This window comes from Muscardinus avellanarius (assembly GCF_963383645.1).
Source record: "Muscardinus avellanarius genome assembly, chromosome: 18".
In the NCBI taxonomy this organism is placed as follows: Eukaryota; Metazoa; Chordata; class Mammalia; order Rodentia; family Gliridae; genus Muscardinus; species Muscardinus avellanarius.
The window spans coordinates 42,085,558-42,107,227 of NC_137804.1; the positions used below are offsets into that span (position 1 = coordinate 42,085,558).

The following is a 21,670-nucleotide window of genomic DNA, read 5'->3' on the forward strand; positions in this document are numbered from 1 at the left end:
AGCCAGCCACGCTGGCTTAAGAGACCCTGTTTCCAAATTTAAAAAAATATATAAAATAGGTCTAGGAGTGTAGCCCGGAGGTAGAAGGGCTTCCAGGAACCCCAGTACCACCAAAAACAAAACAAAACAAAAATAAACAAAAATAAATAAAAAATAGGGCTGGGAGTGTAGCTCAGGGGTAGAATGCCCCTGCATTCCATCTCCAGTACTGCAAAAAATAAAAATTAAAAAAAAGGACAGGAGATGTAGCTTAGCAGTAGAGCACTCCTGGGTTCAATCCCCAGCACCACACACACACACACACACACACACACACACACACACACACATGGTGAGTGGGATGATGGTGGGGTGCCGGCCCTGTGCAGAGGCTGTGTGGGCGCCATCTGGATGTCTGTCTGCGTTAGTCTGGGGTAAGGGAAGAGCTCTGCGGGGCCCAGGGGAGCCGCATTCCAGGCAGTGGGAACAGCTCCTGCAAAGGCCCAGGGGCAGGGCCGCGCTTGGCATCTTAGAGGCAGGGGGAGGCCAACAGGAGACGGGAGGATGTGAGGTCGGGCAGGAGGTCCCTGTGAGGAGCCAGCTTTTCTACTGAGGGAGATGGGAGCTGTGGAGGGCTGCAGGCAGAGGGAGAAAGGTTGTAGTGTGGGCAGATCCCTTTGCCCTCTGCGTGAGGTGTAGAAGCCAGCACTCTCTCTCTGTAGCACCATGCCGGATGGCAAGAACAAATGTCTTCCTGAAGCTGGCAAGAAGGGAGCCAAGAAGAGAGCGTTTAGCAGGGCATGGTGGCCCAAGCTTGTAATCCTTGTACTTGGGAGGCTGAGACAGGAGGTCCCAACATGCAAAGCCAGCCTTGGCAATTAAGGGAAGCTCTCAGCAATTTAGTGAGACCCTTTTTTTTGCAGTACTGGGGATGGAACCCAGGGACATTCTACCTCCAAGCTACACCCCCAGCTCTATTTTTTATTCTTTATTTGGAAACAGGATCTCACTGAGTTGCGAAGAGCCTCACTAAGGAGCTGAGGCTGGCCATGAGCCGCAATCCTCCCTTCTCAGTCTCCCAAATGCAGGGATTACAAGCGTGTGCCACCACACCCAGCCTTTTTAGTCTTTTTATTTATTAAAAAATTTTTTTTTTTTTGTGGTACTCTGGGTGGAACCCAGAGGCTTTCTACCTCCAGGCAACACTCCCAGACCTATTTTATATTTTATTCAGAAACAGGGTCTCACTAAGTTGCTGAGAGCCTCACTAAGTAGCTGAGGCTGTGATCCTCCTGTCTCAGCCTGTCAAGAGTGAGGATTACAAACATGTGCCACCACGCCCGGCTAGTCTTTTTATTTTATTATTATTATTATTGGTGGTACTGGGGATGAAACCTTTCTACCTCCAGGTTATACTCCCAGACCTATTTTATATTTTATTTGGAAACAGGGTCTCTTAAGCCAGCGTGGCTGGCTTCGAATCTGTGCGATCCTCCTGACTCTGCCTCCCAAGCGCGGGGATTACAAGCGTGGGCCTCCACACCCGGCTACTCTTTGTATTTTTTGAAACAGGGTTAGCCGGGCGTGGTGGCGCACGCTTGTAATCCCCGCGCTTGGGAGGCAGAGACAGGAGGATCGCGCAGGTTCGAAGCCAGCCGCGCGCGCTGGCTTAGGAGACCCTGTTTCTAAATAAAAATATAAAATAGGTCTGGGAGTGTAGCCCGGAGGTAGAAGGGCTTCCAGGAACCCCAGTACCACCAAAAAAAAAAAAAAAAAAGAAACAGGGTCTCACTGAGTCACAAAGGGCCTCACTAAAGAGCTGAGGCTGTCTGTGAACTGCGATCCTCCGGTCTCTGCCTCCCGAATGCTGGGATTACAAGCATTTACCACCACACCTGGCTCTTATTTTATTTTGAAACAGGGTCTAAGTTGGTGAGACTCTCACTACTTGCTGAGACTGTCCTGGAACCTGGGATCCTCCTGTTTCAGCCTCCCAAGTACTGAGATTACAGGCATGCGCCACCACACCCAGCTGGATTTTTGCTTTCTTTCTCTTACAGCGACTCACAAGAATCCACTTTGAGTCTCAAAGGAGACTTTTTTTTTTTTTTTTTTTTTTTTTTTTGCTGGTCTGGGGATGGAACCCAGGGGGCATTTGACCTCTGAGCCACACCCCCTGCCCTATTTTTTATTTTTTGCAGGTCAGGGGGTGGAACCCAGGGGCATTCTACCTTTGAGCTACACCCCCTGCCCTACTTTTTATTCTTTATTTTGAAACCGGGTCTCACAGTTGCAGAGGGCCTCACAAAGTAGCTGAGGCTGTCCGCGAACCGTGATCATCAGGTCTCAGCCTCCCAAATGCTGGGATTATAAGCGTGCGCCACCACGCCCGTCTTTTATTGTTTATTTTGAAACTGGGTCTCACTGAGTTGCAGAGGGCCTAAGTAGCTGAGGCTGTCGGCGAATTGCGATCCTCCGGTCTCAGCCTCCTGAATGCTGGGATTACAAGCGTGCGCCACCACGCCTGGCTTCAAAGGCGACTTTGATATGTTTCAGTGATGCATAAATTGTTAAGGCTGTGCTTAAAGCCAGGCGTGGTGGCGCATGCTTGTAATCCCAGCGCTTGGGAGGCTGAGACAGGAGGATCGCACAGGTTGGAAGCCAGCCTCAGCTACTTAGTGAGGCTCTCAGCAACTTGGTGAGACCCTGTTTCCAAATAAAATATAAAATAGGTCTGGGAGTGTAGCCTGAATGTAGAAAAGTCCCTGGGTTCCGCCCCCAGTAACACACACATACAGCGCTTAGATACAGAATTGCCCCATTTTAATGGACTTTTTTCTTGCAGCACTGGGGATAGAATCCCGGGGCACTCTACCTCCCCCAATCCTATTTTTTATTCTTTATTTTGAAGCCGGGTCTCACTGAGTTGCTAAGTAGCCGAGGCTGTCCGCGCACCGCCATCCTCCGGCCTCAGCCTCCCGAATGCTGGGATTATAACACGCGCCACCGCGCCCGGCTGACGCTTCCTCCTTCTAAATTGTCGCCAGGTCTTTTCAATGATAGCGAGACTGCTGACGACACGCCCCCCAAGCACTGGGACTGCAAGTGTGCGCCACTATGCTCGGCTTGTTTGATGTTGTGTGTGCTACTAGTGATTGAACTCAGGGGTGCTCTAATGCTTTTGACTTTTTACTGTGAAACAGGGTTTCCCTATGTTGCTGAGGCTGGCCTCAACCGGAGATCCTCCTGTCTCTGCCTCTCCAGTATTATGATTATGTATCAAATACTTTGTTCCTTTTTTTTTTTTTTTTTTGGCACCAGGGTTGGAACCCAGGGGCATTGTACCTCGGAGCTACACTCCCAACCCTATTTTTTAGTCTTTTTATTTACTTATTTACTTTTGCAGGTCTGGGGATGGAACCCAGGGGCATTCGATCTCCGGGCTACATCCCCTGCCCTATTTTTTATTCTTTATTTTGAAACTGGGTCTCACTGAGTTGCAGAGGGCCTAAGTAGCTGAGGCTGTCCGCGAGCCGCAATCCTTTGGTGTCAGCCTCTCAATGCTGGAATTACAAGTGTGCGCCACCATGCCCGGCTCAGTCTTTATTTTTTATTGCTTTTTGTGTGTGGTGCTGGGGATAGAACCCAGGGGCTTTCTACATCTGGGCTACACCGCCGGACCTATTTTATATTTTTATTTGGAAACAGGGTCTCACTAAGTTGCTGAGAGCCTCACTAAGTAGCTGAGGCTGGCTTCCAACCTGTGCGATTCTCCTGTCTCAGCCTCCCAAGCGTGGAAATTACAAGCGTGCGCCACCATGCCCGGCTTAGTCTTTAATTAATTAATTAATTAATTAATATTTTTTTTGTGGCACTGGGGTTCCTAGAAGCCCTTCTACCTCCAGGCTACACTCCCAGACCTATTTTTATATTTTTATTTGGAAACCGGGTCTCCTAGGCCAGCGCGCGCGGCTGGCTTCAAACCTGCGCGATCCTCCTGTCTCTGCCTCCCAAGCATGGGGATTACAAGCATGCGCCACCACGCCCGGCGTCTTTTTATTTTTGAAATAGGGTCTCACTGAGTTGTGAAGGGCCTCGCTAAGTAGCTGAGGTTGTCTGCGAACCGCGATCCTCTGATCTCCTGAACGCTGGGATTACAAGCATGCCCCACTACGCCCAGCTTTTTCTTTTCTTGAAGCAGGATCTGAGGTGTGGAGGACTAGCCTTGAACCTCGTACCCTCTGTCTCAGCCACCCCATTCTTGGGATCACAGAAATGTGCACCACGCCTGGCCCCCAGCGTGGGGAGGAGACAAGCCCAGCTGCCTGAGCCTGGTCAACTCGGGCTCAGCTCAAAGCCAGAGGCGATGCTGCTGCGGCCGGCCAAGGGGCTGGACCCGATGGAAGGCGTCCCTGTGGGGCCCCAGGCCTGCAGGTGCTCTGGCCTTCCCAGTGGCCGCCCTCCCCACTCCTGCCACGCTATCTGGTCACCACGGCACCCATCGGTAACAGGAGAGGCCCCAGCTTGGTCTCTCCCATTTCTTTTTGGCAGGCCTGGGGCAGGAATGGAGAGTCCTGGTGCTGGCCGCAGGGACCAGGGTACCGGGGTGGCTAAGGCCGGATGGGTGGTGCCCAGGTTAGCCCTGAGTCTGGCATCCCCTGAGGAGAGGCCTCCTCTCCCTCCCGTAACTAACCCTGGGCAGGAGCTGGGGCTGGGGCCACCAGGTACTGGCTTCAGTTTCAGGCAGTGGGGCCCCACGTTCCTTATCTCTTCCAGAGGAGGTAAGATGGGCTCTGGCCTGCAGCCAAGGTCAGCGCTCACTGGCCTCCTCGCCCAGCGAGGCCTCGGGCCTCTGAAGGATGTGGCAGCGTGGCTGCCCGGGAGCCTGGCTGCCCGCAGGGCTCAGCAGCCTCCGCCCTCCCCAGCACCTCTTCTTTCCTCCCTCCATCGCCTACACGTCTCTCCCTGGGAGCACCGGGAGCAGGTGCCCACTGCATGGCCCAGGGCCCAGCCCAGCCAGGCACCAGGACCGGCCAGGCGGCAGGCAGGGGCAGGGCTGTGATGAATGACAATTCAGGGCCGCTGTGTGCCACCTCCCACGCCCGAGGGGCCCTTCAAGGAGGACCTGTGCCCTGGTTTCCCTGCGTGCCGCTCCAGGCTGCTCAGGGCAGGCCGGGGCGATTCTGTGGGGTGGGGGCTGGGCTCTGCAGCTCGGGGGGCTGTGGGACTGCAACAGCAGAGTGGGGCCCAGGACCTGCCCTCCGGCTCTGAGTTCTACCCACCACAGTGACCAGAGCACAGGGCTGAGAGTCAGATGTTTAATGGCAGAAGAGGGACGTGGCGCTGGGCTGAGGGCAGGAGGGACAGCAGGGTGCGCAGTCCTGCGGCAGCCTCAGACGCTGGGAGCATACTGCAGCACCAGGCGGTCAAAGTCGTTCTCCTGAGGAGGGAGAGGGAGGGCGGCGTGGTGAGAGCCTTGACCTGCGCAGCCTCCCAGCAGGCGCAGCCTCTCCAGCAGGCGGGCTCAGGGCTCAGGATGGCGCTCACCTTGGCCTGATACTCCTTGATGAAGGGGTGCGCCCTGTGGGCGTCCTTCAGCTGTGACAGGTAGCGGTTAGTCACCTGTGGGAGTGGGGCCAGGTGAGCCCAGTGGCTCCTAACTTCGGGGTCAGGGAGTCTCCCATTGCCCCATCCCCTGAGGCTCCACAGTCTACCCTGGTCATGGGGGGCCTGGGGTTGGGGGTACCATGGGAACCTTGCCTGGGCCTGGGCAGTGGTCAGGAAAGGCCCAGGAGGGACGGAGGTCATGGCAATGGCCAGGTTGGGGCAGACTCAGGAACGGCTTTTGTTCTGGGTACCTCAGACCACGGCATACCCAGGGCTGGGGATTAGAGGCTGGACCCTGAGCAGTACCCTGGCCCGCGCTCCAGGCACCTGTCTGGCCGTGTCCCCACGACTGGGGTCCAGGCCACGTCAGGATCTCCGGGCCTTGGTGGTCAGTGCACCCTTGTCCTGCTCCTCCTGGGGTCCTTCCCAGGCACGGGTGAATGAATGGTCACCGCCCTCAGATGAGGGTGCGCTGGGCCCTTTTCCTCCTGGGTCTTGTTCTCTCTGCCTGCTGGCTCAGGCGCCTGCTGAGCCCTCGGGCGGCTGACCCACCAGCTGGCCAGGAGCCCGCCCTTGACTCAGGCAGGTCTGCAGCCTGCAGGGGCAGGCCCACACCAGCGCGGGCCGGGCGCGGCCTACCTCAGGGGGCTTGCCCAGGTGCTGCGACAGGACGATGAGGTTGATCAGCGTCTCCGGGTGACCGCTATCCTGGAACACAGGCAGACATGGGGCTGACAGGGCCACAGCCTCAGGAGCCCCGGCCCGCCCGCCCACGCCTGGGCAGCACGAGGACTCTTTTCGCCCTGGGGTAGGCTTGCGCCCCACGCAGGGCCACCCCACACTGGCCAGGCCAGGCTGGACCGAGTCCCCAGCACTCTGCAAAGGAGCGAACTGTGCGTGAACGGTGCCACAGGCGGCAGCCCACCCTCCCTCGGCCCCACGTGGGCTGGACCCTGAGCCTCAGTTTCCCTGTCTGCAGACTGGCCTGGGACACTTGCTTGTCCAGAGAAGTGTATTTACAGAAAAAATCTCAGTCACTGGGCCCAGGCCAAGTGACTCCGCTCCTGTGGCCCAGCAGAATGGGCTTCAGGAGGCGCCCCGCCCCGCCCTTCCCCGGGCACGCTTGGCTGGAATATCTTGGGAAATTCCCAGAACTCCCAGCAGGCGACCCACTGGGCACACCTGCAGCTCCCAAATCCTGGGAATCAGATCAGGGCCCTGGAGGCCCCAAGGCAGGGATGCAGGAGGCAGGGAAAACAAGCCATTGGGACACACGTGCGTGTGCGCTGGCCACAGCCACCCCACAGGCTGGGCATCAGTGCCACCTAACCCACCACGTGAGGCGGCAGGAGCGTGCGCTCAGCCTCAGCAGCGAGCCAGGGAGGGAGGGATGCTCGCCAACCTGGGCCCCTGGGGAGGGGGCTCTGGGGCTGAGCACAGGTGGCAGCTGGGAGTCATTATGAGGTTCAACAGCCCCCAAGGGAAGTGGCCACATGGGGTGGAACCCAGGAAGGGACACAACAAGGCTGGGAGGCCACCAGGCCAGGGGCTGCTCACAGCCCTGACCTCAGATCTAGACGGAGCTTGTGCTGGTGCAGCTCAGGGGCTCAGCGTGTGCTTATCACTTACAATGCGTCGGGGTCCATCCCCATCACCACAAGAGCAATGAATGAACAGATACATGAATTCAGACGTGCTGCGGGAAGGACCTATAAGAAGGCCCAGCCAAAGCCGGGCGTGGCGGCGCACGCTTGTAATCCCCGCGCTTGGGAGGTGGAGACAGGAGGATCGCGCAGGTTCGAAGCCAACTGTGCTGGTTTAAGAGACCCTGTTTCCAAATAAAAATATAAAAATGGGTCTGGGAGTGTAACCCGGAGGTAGGATTACCAGGAACCCCAGTACCACCAAAAAGAAAAAGAAAAAAGAAAAAAGAAAAAAAAAGAAAAAAAAAAAGAAAAAAAAAAAAAAGGAAGGCCCAGCCATCAGTTGGGCATGGTGGCACACGCTTGTAATCCCAGTACCTGAGGCTGAGACAGGAGGATCGCAGGTTTGTGGCCAGCCTCAGCTACTTAGTGAGACTCTGCAAGTGAGTGAGACCTTGTTTTAAAATAAAGTATAAAAGCAGGGTGTGGAGGCCCATGCTTGTAATCCCAGCATTTGGGAGGCTGAGACCAGAGAGTCTCAGCTACTTTGTGAGCCCTCCGCAACTTAGTAAGACCCTGTTTCAAAATAAAAACTAGGGCAAGGGGTGTATCTTGAAGATTGAATGCCCCTGGGTTCCATTCCCAGATCCTCAATAAATAAAGAAATAAGGCTGGAGGTGTAGCTTGGAGGTAGAATGTCCCTGGGTTCCATCCCCAGTACAGGAAAAACAAAAAAAGTTGCCGGGTGTGGTGGCGCACGCTTGTAGTCCCCGCGCTTGGGAGGTGGAGACAGGAGGATCGCGCAGGTCTATTTTGGCTCTATGACCTTCTTTTCTTGTGTGTGAAACTGGGGATGTAACCCCAGGGGCATACTCTGAGCTACACTTTAGCCCTATTTTTTTATTCTTTAATTTGAAACAGGGTCTCACTAGTTGCAAAGGGCCTCACTAAGTAGCTGAGGCTGGCTTCGAGGGTACGCCACAGCGCCGGCTTCTACATCTTTCTTTTGAAGACAGCCTTCGTAGAGCGGAAAGGGGAGGAAAGGTTCCTACCAGCCTCGCCTGTTAGATCATCAATGAGCCCACAGGGAACCGGCTAATGTCCCTTCTGACCACAAAGCAACACCACTGTCACATGGCCTCATCCCTAAGGAGACATGGCTGCCTTGGTTGGACTTGGGGACACCTCCTGCCCGCAGTCTCAGCCCAATTATCATCTCTCCTGACTCAGAACCCAGACGAAGATGGCCGGCAAGCGCTTAGGAGGCTGAGACAGGAGGATCGCGCAGGTTCAAACCCAGCCTCAGCTACTTAGTGAGGCTCTCAGAAACTTAGTGAGACCCTGTTTCCAAATAAAATATAAAATAAGTTTGGGCGTATAGCCTGGAGGTAGAAAGCCCCTGGGTTCCATCCCCAGTACCACCAAAAAAAAAAAAAAAAAGAACCCAGACGAGGAGCTGCACTTGGGACGGGAGCTGGTCATCAGGGAGGGGGCAGTGAGGATAGGCTGGGGCACCGTACCTGCTTAGCTCAGGCCAACAGAGGCCTCATGGCCTGAATGCCCCCTCAAGAGAAGCCTAGGTGGGGATTTCCATCTGTGGCCCCCAGAATCTTATCCCGGCAGGGACTTCGACCTGTGAGCCCCACCTTGGCTCTTGGGCCTTCAGGGTGTCGGCCTCCCAGGTGGAGTGCCTACCTTGTCCAGCGCCTCCTGCAGCGCGCCCTCAGCTGCCTCCCAGCGGCCCTGAGCCATGTGGCAGGCGGCCTGCCCGTTGAGCAGCAGCAGTGTGGGTGAGCACTTGTCAGCCAGCTCCTGGAAGATGTAGTAGGCGTCCTGCAGCTTCTCGCCGCCCTGGGGGTAGATCTGTGTCAGGACTTGCTTGAAGCCTGGCCCGACCCCTACCTGCTGTGAGACGCTGGGCGCATAATTCCTTCCTTTCTTCTTCTTCTTTTTCTTTTTTTTTTTTTTGTGGTACTGGGGATGGAACCCAGAGGCATTCTACCACCGAATACACCCCCAGCCCTATTTTTTATTCTTTATTTGGAAACAGGGTCTCACTGAGTTGGGAAGGGCCTAAGTAGCTGAGGCTGTCTGTGAATCACGATCCTCCTGTCGCAGCCTCCCAAATGCTGGGATTACAGGCAAGTACAACCACACCCGGCCTTTTATCTTTTATTTTGAAACAGGATCTCACAAAGTTGCAGAGGGTCTCACTAAGGAGACCCTGTTTCAAAAACAATAAAATGGCCGGGCATGGTAGGGCAGGCTTGTAATCCTAGCATTTGGGAGACTGAAACAGGAGGATCACGGTTCAGTTTGCAGACAGCCTCAGCTCAGAGGTAGCTGCCCCTGGGTCCCACCCCCAGTATTGCAAAAATAAAATATAGCTCAGAGATAGAATACCCCTGGGTTCAATCCCTGGTATTACAATAAATAAAAAAAATAGGGCTGAGATTGTAGCTCAGAAGTAGAATGCCCCAGCCAGGCGTGGTGGCGCATGCTTGTAATCCCAGTATTTGGGAGGCTGAGATGGGAGGATTGTGTTTCGAGGACAGCCTCAGCTACTACTTAGTGAGGCCCTTTGGAACTCAGTGAGACCCTGCTTCAAAATAAAAGAATTAAAAAAAATAGGGCTGGGGGTTGTAGCTCAGAGGTAGAATGCCCCTGGGTTCAATCCCCAGCACAGAAAGAAAGAAAAGAAAAGAAAAGAAAAGAAAAGAAAAGAAGGAAAGAAAGAAAGAAAGAAAGAAGGAAGCCAGGTGTCGTGCCATACTCTTATAATCCCAGTACTTTGGAGGCTGAGATAGGAGGATCACAGGTTCGCAGCTAGCCTCAGCAACCTCATGAGACCATCTGCAACATACTGAGACTGTTTAAAAATAAAAATGGAGCCGGGCGTGGTGGCGCATGCTTGTAGTCCCTGCGCTTGGGAGGCTGAGACAGGAGGATCGCACAGGTTCGAAGCCAGCCTCAGCTACTTAGTGAGGCTCTCAGCAACTTAGTGAGACCCTGTTTCCAAATAAAATATAAAAAAGGTCTGGGAGTATAGCCCGGAGGTAGAAAGCCTCTGAGTTCCACCCCCAGTACCACCAAAATAAATAAATAAATAAATAAATAAATAAATAAATAAATAAAATAAATAAAAATGGAGCCAGAGTTGTGGCGCACACTTGTGATCCCAGCGCTTGGGAGGCTGAGACAGGAGGATTACACAGGTTCAAAGCCGGCCTCAGCTACTTAGTGAGGCTCTCAGCAACTTAGTGAGATCCTGTTTCCAAATAAAAAAAGTATAAAACAGGTCTGGGAGTATAGCTTGGAGGTAGAAAAGCCCCTGGATTCTACTCTCAGTACCACAAAATAAATAAATTGATTAAATAAATTTAAAAAATAAAAATAAAAAATGGGGCTGGGGGCGTGGGTTACAGGTAGAATGTTCCTGGGTTCGATCCCCAGTACCACACACAAAAAGAAAAGGAAAGAGAAGAAAGGCCCAGACAGTAGAGTGACTCAGAAAGGAGGCTGAGTCCAGAGTCCAGGGTTGCAGGGTGTGGAACCCAGCCTGGGAGGGAGGGAGAGGATACTGGACCAAGAGCCGGAGAGCAACACTAGCCACAAAGCCCAGGCACTAGGGAGCGGACACCGCCAGGCTGCAGACACAGGTGCTATCTGGGAAGCCACCAGCCTGCGGTTCTGCCCATCCCATCTGCCTCCATCTGTCTGCTCTGGCCAAGCCGCCTGGATGCCAGAGGCCTGGGACGGGGTTGAGATGGACATGAACTGGCACAGTGAGATGCCAGCCACAGGCCCTATGCAGCCGGCACCAGCCTCCCTGTTACCCCCCCGCACCCCCCGGAAGGTTCAGAGCTCACCACGGCCAGGTTGACCCAGGCGGTGGCCAGCTGGGTGAGGGTGGCATCTTCGTCCTGGTCCTGCATTTTCTTCAGCTCCTTCCTGGGGTGCAGGAAGGGTGCCACTGAGCGCCAAGGTCCCACCTGGTGCACACTGTCCTCACTCGGAGGCCCTGGAGCCTGGAGGCCCCAGCACATACTCCCTGCCCCATGGGTTCTACGACGAAGTGTCTTCCCTGCCACGGGCAGGCCCAGGGACCCCAGGGGAGACACAGCCTGAGAACAGACGCTGCCGCGACGCAGTGGCACAGGTATGGCAGAGCGATGTGGTGTGTGGTGCTGGGATAGAACTGGCCCCAGGCAGCGCCCCCACCTCTTAGCTGCAGCCAGGGCCTCAGGATACGCAGCAGAGGAGTCCTGCCAGCCACCCCCACACAAAGCCCACCCACCACGCTGCAGCCTCCTGGAGGAAAACGCAGGCCCTGGTCCCTATGGTGAACTGCAGGGCAGGCTGGGGAAGGGTGGCGGGTCACCTGGGAGACGTGGCCTGAGAATGAGCGGGGGTGACCAGGCACAGCTCCCGGGCACGGGGTCCTGACAGGTGGGAGGGGCTCACCGTGCCAGGTCCAGGCGGTCCAGCTTCAGCAGGATCTGCACCGTCATGGCCATGCTGTGGGGGGAGGGGGGTCAATGGGCCCGCAGAGACTATGCCCCCACACTGCACCTTCCGGGAGAGTCCGACTTCACCCTCCAGGTCTCATACCACTGGCTCCAGGCTGTGGGAGACACCCTGTTTCCAAACCTCACACCTGCCGCAGGGTCTCTGCAGGGCTCCAGTCCTCAGCTGCTGCAGGAGGACCCCGTGGGCTAGAGTGGCAGGGGAAGCCCTGCCCTGGGCTTCCTGCACCCCGAAACAGGGGCACTGGGGAGGGGACCCCACAGGGAAGGAAGCTGTGCCCACCTCCACTTCTACGTGGGCATCAGAACCCAATGCCCCGCACCAGGCCCCAGTCCTCCCAACCCTCCCACTCCTCTCTCCTGCTTCCCTCTGGGCCCAGAGCTGGGGACACCCCATGTTCTCTCACCCACAGAGCAACGCCCTGCCTGGCTGGCTGCAGCTGACTCCTTCCTTACTCAAGGGCCATCTCTGTTTTTTTTTTGGCGGTACTTGGGGTGGAACCCAGGGGCATTTGACCTCTGAGCTACACCCCCAGCCCTATGTTTTATTCTTTATTTTGAAACAGGGTCTCACTGATTTGCAAAGGCCCTCACTAAGTAGCTGAGATCGACTGTGAACTGCGATCCTCCTCTGTCAGCTTCCAGAATGCTGGCATTACAAGCGTGAGCCACCATCCCAGCCAGGTTCTCTTTTTGATGCTGGGACTGATCCCAGGGCACCAGCCGGAGCCACACCCCCAGCCCTTGTTATTTTACTTTGATACAGGGTCTCGCTAAGTTGCCCAGTGTGGCCTGGAACTTACAGTCCTCCTGCCTCAGCCTCTCAAATACCTAGGATTAGCGGAGCACGGTGGTGCACGCTTGTACCCAACATTTGGGAGGCTGAGACAGGAGGATCATGGTTCTTGGACAGCCTCACTACTTAGTGAGGCCCTCTGCAACTAAGCGAGACCCTGTTTCAAAATAAAGAACAAGCCGGGCGTGGTGGCGCACGCTTGTAATACCTGAACTTGGGAGGTGGAGACAGGAGGATGGCACAGGTTCGAAGCCAGCCTCGCTGGCTTAAGAGACCCTGTTTCTAAATAAAAAAATATAAAAATAGGTCTGGGAGTGTAGCCCGGAGGTAGAAGGGTTTCCAGGAACCCCAGTACCACCCAAAAAAAAAAAAAAAAAAAGAACAAAAAATAGGACAGGGGGTGTAGCTCAGAGGTCAAATGCCTCTGGGTTCCATCCCCAGACCTGCAATAAATAAATAAATAAATAAATAAATAAATAAAACAGGACTAGCCAGGCATGATTGCACGCTTGCAATCCCAGGACTTGGGAGGCTGAGACAGGAGGATCACAGGTTTACAGCTAGCTTCAGCTACTTCATGAGACCCTCGACAACTTAGTGAGACCTTGTTTCAAAATAAAGGAAAAAAATTAGGGCAGGATGTAGCTCAGAGGTAGAATGCCCCTGGGTTCAATCCCCACACCATAAAAACAAAAAACAAAAAACAAGTAGGCTGGGAGCATAGGCTAGCCCTATTTTTTTTTTAATTCTTTATTTTGAAACAGTCTTAGTAATTTGGAGAGCCCCACTAAGTAGCTGAGGCTGGCTGCAAAGCTGCAATCCTCCTGTCTCAGCCTCCCAAGTCGTGGGGTTACAGATATGCACCACCAGGCCCGGCTAAACTAACTGACTGATTAATTAGTTAAGCTTTTTTTGTGGTGCTGGGAATGGAATCCAGGGACATTCTACCTCTGAGCTACATCCCCAGCCCTAATTCTTTTTATTCTTTATTTTGAAAGGGTCTCACTATGTGGCTGAGGCTGTGTGCGTAAATGAATTAGTTTAAATAGATGCTTTGGTGCTGGGCTGTATCCCAGGGCCTCACGTGCCAGGCAAACCCTAACCAATGGGCCACACCCCCAGTCCCACTTCGAGGCTGCTGCGGTCCCTCTGTGGGTGAAAGCAGGCTTGAACAACAAGTCTGACTAAGGAGGGAAGCAAGGCGGGAGCAGACGGGTCGGCTGAGGAGGCGGAGGGCCGATGTGCCAGGGCACCGTGCGGCTCTGGGGCGTCCCCGGCGGCAAAGCGTACAAGGCAAAGCCCCGGCTCCAGGCCAGGACCGGAGCAAAGACTGCAGGCGCTGGGGCTGAGCAGAGACAAAGGTGCTTTCTCCTCTGCTTGTGGGAATGGAGGACTTCCAGCCCTGGGCGCTAACCCAGCCAGGCAGGAGAATGTTCCTGGCCTGAGCCTGGGAGGCAGAGCCCGGTTTCCAGGAGGACGCAGCAAGGGGCACACAGCCACCCCTGCCCTGCTGTGCCCTGAGGTGCAGAGCCTGCGGGACACCTGGCTGCCACTGAGGGTTCTGAGAGGCACCCTTAGGGAGTGACCAGGGCGCCAGCTGTCCTGAGTGGGGCTGGGGGCTCCGTCCTGCTTCCCACCCGCTGTGCTGTGATAGGGCACGAAGGGCCTGCCCGGAGCCCAGCCACCCAGCTGGACTGCCCAGCCTCCAGCCCGCCAGCAGCGCCCCGCTGCCCTCTGTGGGTTACAGCAGCAGAGAGAGAAGGCCCACCCTCCCAGCACGAGGGAGTTCCAGGCCACAACAGCCGGCCACTCACCATTCCAGGCTGTCCCCCTGGTGCAGAGTGCGCAGGGCTGCGTCGGGGTTCTGGTCGTGGAAATAGACCGAGGCAGCCATGAGCAGGAAGGTGGTGTTGGTCACATCCACGCTCCTGCTCATCTCCCGATCCAGCTCGGCCACGATGGCGTCCCTGCAAGACATGGCTGCTCAGGGCTGGGACGGGCAGGGAGCCTCACACTCGCGACCTGCAGGAGCAGACGGGCCCAGAGAGCAGGTCAGGCCCCAGGGCACACGGCAGCAGGAGGCCGAGCAGCCCTGGCAGGCCCGGTGGGTGCCAAGTGGCATGAGCCTTGCTACCTTCACCCTTAGGCACTTCTCCACCCCTGCAGATGGGGTGACTGAGACTGTGGGAAGCGGGGCTGGGTGATCCAGGCCTCGCGGAGAGGATACACTGCAGGAGGGCTGCGTCCGCTCTGCCCGGAGAGCAGCACGGTGGCCGCCGGGCTCTCGAGTCCTTAGTGTCGGGGCTGTGCTGAGCGGACCGAGGTTGCCTGGCCTGACTCTGGCTGTCCTAGGTGGCAGGAGGGGATGGAACCCAAGCATAGATGTTTTACAAACACAGAACCTGGCGTGGCACTCCTGGCCTCCACCTGCGCTCCAGGGAGCCTCTGGGGAGAGCGGGCCAGCTGGGCGAGCAGCTCTAATTAGGTAAGTCCCAGTGCGCCCACGTTCCCGCTGCCTGTTGTCTCAGGGCAGGCTACCATGGCCATGCAGAGGGCTGAGCAGCAGCTGGCGGTGTGCCCAAGGACACACATCACAGCATCTGACCATCCTCACAGGCACCCTCCCCTTTCGGTGTTGGGCGTGGAAGCCCAGGCCCCCCGCACAGGCTTTGCACGTGCTCTAACACACACACACACACACACACACACACACACACACACACACACACACACACCATCCCCAGCACCCTTCGAAGTAGTGCTCATCGCCCCGTGACTATGCAGGCAGGGAAAGCAGTCATGGAGGGATGGACACCCCTGCCCAGGTGCAGGACAAGCAAGTCTGGGAGAAAGCCTGTGGCCTGGGCCCCTCCACCTGGCCAGGTCTCACCTGCGGCTCTCGGTGGCCAGATACTCAGCAAACATGCGCACAGCCTGCAGCTCAGGGGCCGAGGAGGGCTTGATCTCGTCCAGGACCACGCCGTACTTCCTCTGAGGTGGGACAGACATGCATCAAGAGCCATGAAAGACCCCCACAGGCAGGCACACCAACCCCCCCCACCCTGTGGGTGAGGGAGGAGAAGCAGGCATGTCACCCGGGGTCAGGGCAGCACCACCCAACGAGGGGATGGAGCCGGAGGCCTGACCCTCACGCCGTTCTTCCTGAAGGCCTTCGTTATCACTTTTATTGTTTGTATGGTACTGGAGACTGAACCCAGGGGCATTCTACTTCTGAGCTACCCTCCAAACCCATTTATTTGTTTGTTTGTCTTCGGTTCTAGGCCCCTTCGAGCGGCCTTTTACTTTGGAGCCCCATTTCTTCTTCTTTTTTTTTTAATTTTTGGTGGTACTGGGGTTCCTGTAAGCCCTTCTACCTCTGGGCTACACTCTCAGACCTATTTTTTATATTTTTATTTGGAAACAGGGTCTCTTAAGCCAGCGCGGCTGGCTTCGAACCTGCCAGATCCTCCTGTCTTCACCTCCCAAGTGTGGGGATTACAAGCGTGCGCCACCACGCCCCGTCATTTTTTTATTCTTTATTTTGAAACAGAGTCTCACTAAATTGCACATGGCCTCGCCAAGTAGCTGTGGCTGTCCGAGAACCTGTATTCCTCCCATCTCAGTCTTCTAAGTAGTGGGATTACAAATGTGTGGCACCATGGCCGGCTGTATTATGTGCAGTACTGGAGACTGAATGCAGGGGTGTTCCACCAGCTCCACCGCTGAACTAATGTTACACCCCAGCCCTTTTTTTTTGTATGTGTGGTGCTGGGGACCAAACCCAGGAACATTCTACCTCTGAGTTACACCTACTGCTCTACTTTTGTTTTATTCAGAAGCAAGATTTTGCCAAGTTGCTAAGAGCCTCATTAAGTTGCTGAGGTTGGCTTTGAACCTGCGGCCCTACTCTTTAGCCTCCCCAACACTACTGGGTTACAGGTGTTCACCAGCAAGTCTAGCTTTTTTTTTTTTAAAAGACAGAGTCTTTGGCCGGACGTGGTGACACACACTTGTAATCCCCGCACTTGGGAGGCTGAGACAGGAGGATGGTACAGGTTCGAAGCCAGCCTCAGCTACTTAGTGAGGCTCTCAGCAACTTAGTGAGACCCTGTTTCCAAATAAAGAACAAAATAGGTCTGGGAGTATAGCCCAGAGGTAGAAAACCTCTGGGTTCCACCCCCAGTACCACCATAAAAAACAACAACAAAAAAACAAACAGCCTTGGCTGGGCGTGGTGGCGTGTGCGTGGAATCCCAGCATTCAAAAGATGAAGATTGGAGGGTGGTAGTTCACAGATGGCCTTAGCTGCTCAGTGAGACTCTGTTTCAAAAATAAAAAGACTGAAAAATAGGGCTGGGGTATAGCTAGGAGGTAGCCTGCCCCTGGGTTCCATCCCCGGTACTGCAAACATAGCTAGGACCTCGGGCACACGATACCACGCCCGGCTTGGATTGTTTCCAGAACATGGGAATATACTCTTATTGTATTACCACTTAACGTATTACAAGATAATCATGCTTTTTTTTTCTTCTTTCTTTCGTTTTAGTGAATTCAGGCAACTATCTCTGAACTACACTCCCAATCCTGTTTTATTTTTTATTTTGAAACATGATCTAAGTTGCGGAGGGCCTAAGTTGCCGAGGCTGGCTTTGAACCTGCAGTCCTCCTATCTTAGTCTCTCAAGTACTGGGATTACAAGCGCACGCCTCCACACCCGGTATGGTCATGCATTTAAAACAGTCCAGTGCCTGGTGCCAACTGTAGACTCCAGTTTACTCGGTGCATCAACAAATGTACTCAACAGGGCTGGGGGTTGCTCAGAGGTTAGCACTTGCCTAGCGTGCAAAATGCCCTGGGTTCTATCCCCAGCTCTGCAGACTAAGTGTATTCCACTAGCACAAGATGTTTATAAAGAGCAAAACATGTGCGGGGAAGGAAGTACAGGGAACTGTATGTATTATCTGCTCAGTTATTCTATGAACCTAAAACTGTAATAAACTAACAATAACTATCAACTGCTTTCCTTTTCTTTTCTTTCGTGGTACTGGGGATGACACCCAGGGCCATTCTACCTCTAAGCTGCACATCTGTCCTATTTTATTATTTTATTTTGAAACAGGGTCTCACTAAGTTGCGGAGGGCCTGACTAAACTGCTGAGGCTGGCTGTGAACCTGTGATCCTCCTGTCTAACCCTCCCAAGTACTAGGATTAGAGGTGGACGCCACCACAACTGGCTGCTAATTGTTTTTATAAAGGGAATACCAAGAAATCCTAACACGGCTCCCTGTCCTGGCTGTCCAGGGCCACAATGACAGAGACACTCACGTATGGCTGCCACGCCCACCGCTCTTGTCCAATTACAGTGGGCAGCCGGGCGTGGCGGCGCACGCTTGTCATCCCCGCACTTGGGAGGCAGAGACAGGAGGATCGCGCAGGTTTGAAGCCAGCCGCGCACGCTGGCTTAGGAGACCCTGTTTCCAAATAAAACTGTAAAAATAGGTCGGGAGTGTAGCCCAGAGGTAGAAGGGCTTCCAGTAACCCCAGTACCACCAAAAAAAACAATTACAGCGGGCAGATTCCTGCTGTCTCCCAGGCCCACGGCCACACTGTGGCACCATCCTGCCCTGGCACTTTGTGGGTTACTGTCCTGTTGTGGGGGTCCCATCGTCTCAGTCCCGGCTACACTCACCTGTGCAAGGTATGCTCTGTACAGGAAGACATCCCTCTCCACGTCCCTCTCTGGGCTTGACAGCTGTGGGAACACAGGCAGGTCAGGAGACGGGAGACAGAACCCACATGGGGCTATGATGGGAAAGGGTGGCCTCCCAGCCCTGGACCTTTGGAGGCACAGGGCATCCTCTGTGAGAGGACGGTACAGTCCTCGCCCTGCCAGTAAGGAGCCAGGGCAGAGCCCGACCTCTGTCTGCAGGACACATGGCCTTGTACAGTTGTATAGCTTACCCCCAGTTTGCTTATCTAAAAGACAAAGCTTTAATTTTTATTTTGAAACAGTGTCTCACTAAGTTGCAGAGGGCCTTAGAAGTTGACCACCTCCCAACCCCCCCCAAGTTTCCTATTGTTTATTCTTTATTCTTTATTTTTTATTTTGAAACAGTCTCACTCAGTTGCAGAGGGCCTCACTAGGTAGCTGAGGCTGGCTGCAAACCTGTTATCCTCGGATCTCAGCTTTTTAGTACTGGGGTTACAAGAGTGTCCCACCACACCAGGTTTTAAAAACAACCAACACAGCCGGGTAGGGTGGTGCAGAGACAGGAGGACTGCAGGATCATGACCAGCCTCTGCCACTTAGTGAACCCTGCTTCAAAATAAAGAATAAAAAACAGTGCTAGGAGGATAGCTCAGAGGTAGAATGCCTCTGGGTTCAACCCCCCCGTAACGAAAAACCAAACCAAAATAAAAACCAACACAGAGAGGAAGGTTTGCCTCTCTGACGCCAGCCCTGTCCCCAGCAGGATCTTGGCCGAGCTGCCCCAACACAGGGTTAGTGGTCTCCAGATGGTCAGCGAGATTGCGGGCAGCACTGGGGTGGGATATGCAGGCCACCATCTCAGCCCGGCCACTGCGAGTGGGAACAGGGGGTGGAACGAACTTCAGTCCACATTCACACTGCAACTCACTGTTCTGCCCTGCGGCCAGGAAAAGACTCCAAGCTCCCTGCCCTTCCCCCGGCCCGTGCCCCAGGGAGGGGCGAGCAGCAAAGGTGTCCTCACCACAGGCCAGGTAGACCTGGCGCTAGCCCGACTCAGGTCAGTGCTGCTGAGAGGCCCAGTGGACAGGCTGGGCATCTGACTATGACTTGGAAAACAGGGTCTTGCTAAGTGTTAGGGACAGGAACATGGTCTTCTAAATAAGTCTCTCTCATGTGACTCTGGTAAAAACAACAGCCAGCCTGGGTCCCCGAACCCCCCTTCTCTGTAAGAAACAGAGAAACCAGGTGTGGTGGCACATGCTTATAATCCCAGTACTTGTGAGGCTGAGACCAGAGGAACAAAGGTTTGAAGTCACCCTCAGCAACTTAAAGAGACTCCCAGCAACCTAGCAAAACCCTATCTCCAAATAAAATAAAAAGTGATGGGGGAGCCGGGCGTGGTGGCACACACTTATAATCCCAGCATTTGAGAGGCTGAGATAGGAGGCTCACAGGTTCACGGCTAGCCTCAGCTACTTAATGAAGCCACTAGCAACTTAGTGAGACACTGTTTCAAAATAAAGAATAAAGCAGGATGTGGTAGCGCATGCTTGTAATCCCAGCACTTGGGAGGCTGAGACAGGAGGATTGTACAGGTTCAAAGCCAGCCTCAGCTACTTAGTGAGGTTCTCAGCAACTTAGTGAGACCCTGTTTCCAAATAAAATATAAAAATAGGTCTGGGAGTATAGCCCAGAGGTAGAAAAGCCCCTGGGTTCCACCCCCAGTACCATCAAAAATAAATAAATAAATAAATAAATAAATAGAATAAAAAATCAGGCTGGGAGTGTAGTTCAGAGGTAGAATGCCCCTGGGTTCAACTCCCAGTATAAAAAAATTTTTTTTGATGGGGGTATAGCTTAGAGGTGGAATGCCCCTGGGTTCAAACCCCAGCACATACACAAAAGAAAGAGATGGCTGGCTTGGGTCCCCAAACCCCACTCAGTAAGAATCAAAGGATCACAAAGACAGTATGACACTAAGTGGGACACGGGGTGCCCCAAGATCTGAGGCCACCCTTCCAGTTCACCTGTCCTGTGTGCACAAAGGCAGGGCACTACTAGGCCTGCAGGACCACCACGGCCCCAAGAGACCCCCGGGCGCACTGGGGGGACGGGATGGATGTGCCAAACCCAGCCTGGGAGTGTGGCCCCGTTGTAGAGACCTGCCTAGGTAGGAATGCCATTCCCAACCTGCTGGGTATAAGGCTGGACGAATAAGAACGATTGCTAATTATTAGAGTGGCACGAACACCTCCCTGTATGAGGGATCGAAAACCTCCTTCTTCTTTTAAGGGTACTGGATTGAATTCAAGGGCATTCTACCTCCCTCCAAGCTACCCTTCCACCCCTATTTTGTTTTTTATTTTGAAACAGGGTCTCACTAAATTGTGCAGGCCCTCGCTAAGTTCGCGGCAGGCGACGAACCTGAACCTGCGATCCTCCCCCCAAGTACTGGAATTACATGAGCCATCACATCTGGCTCTGCTTCTTCTTCTTCTTCTTCTTCTTCTTCTTCTTCTTCTTCTTCTTCTTCATTATTATTATTATTATTATTATTATTTTGGTGGTACTGGGGGTGGAACCCAGGGGCTTTTCTACCTCCGGGTTATCCTCCCAGACCTATTTTTATACTTTATTTGGAAACAGGGTCTCACTAAGTTGCTGAGAGCCTCACTAAGTAGCTGAGGCTGGCTTCGAACCCGTGCGATCCTCCTGTCTCAGCCTCCCAAGCGCGGGAATTACAAGCGTGCGCCACCACGCCTGGCTTATTTTGTTTACTTTGAAGCAAGGTCTCGCTGTTTCTCGCTGAGGCTGGTCTCGAACTTGCGATCCTCCCGTCTCAGCCTCCCACATATAGACATAACAGGCATACGCCACCACGCCTTTTGATCGATAACATTAAATGTTACTGCTTCGGGTTTTGTGATGGGACAGCAACTCCACCTCGCCGCACTCGGAAGAGGTACATGGAAAAGAGATGCGGCAAGGAGAGGAAAGGCACGGCCCGAGGCCGCCAGGAAGCTCCTCGGCCTCCAGGTCCCCGCCCCGGCGCGGCCGCACCTTCACCCGCTGCGCCTCGTTGATGCACTGCTGGTAGCTGCCGATGTAGAAGGCGTTCTTCACGTCGAACAACTCGTCCACGTCCCCAGAGCCGCCAGAGGCCGGGCCGGGGGCCGGAGGCGCCATAACGCTATCTTCTCACCGGCTCCTCTTCCTCAAAGACACGTCGGCCGGAAGCCGGTAGCAAGGCATCATGGGAAATGTAGTTTCCTCCTTTAGCGTGGCTTTGAGTGAACCAATGGGAGGCTCTAAACGGGAGCCCGGGGGCGGGTAACGCCACGCGCCCCGTGGGGCATCTTGGGAATTGTAGTTTGGCTGGATCCCGCGAGATTAGAATGCGGTCTAGGC

At 54.4% G+C, this 21,670-nt stretch overlaps 1 protein-coding gene across 1 annotated transcript; it reads right to left on the reverse strand.

Annotated features, from left to right (window-relative positions):
• Positions 1-5,371: 5,371 nt before the first annotated feature.
• Positions 5,372-21,448, reverse strand: COPE (COPI coat complex subunit epsilon; the record flags this gene model as incomplete). The annotated part of the gene is made up of 10 exons (XM_080715443.1): positions 5,372-5,419; positions 5,527-5,601; positions 6,226-6,294; positions 8,925-9,080; positions 11,099-11,180; positions 11,694-11,747; positions 14,366-14,518; positions 15,442-15,542; positions 18,242-18,304; positions 21,323-21,448. The coding sequence occupies 10 exons, from the start codon at positions 21,446-21,448 to the stop codon at positions 5,372-5,374; spliced, it is 927 nt and encodes a 308-aa protein (XP_080571569.1).
• Between the last annotated feature and the right edge of the window lie 222 nt (positions 21,449-21,670).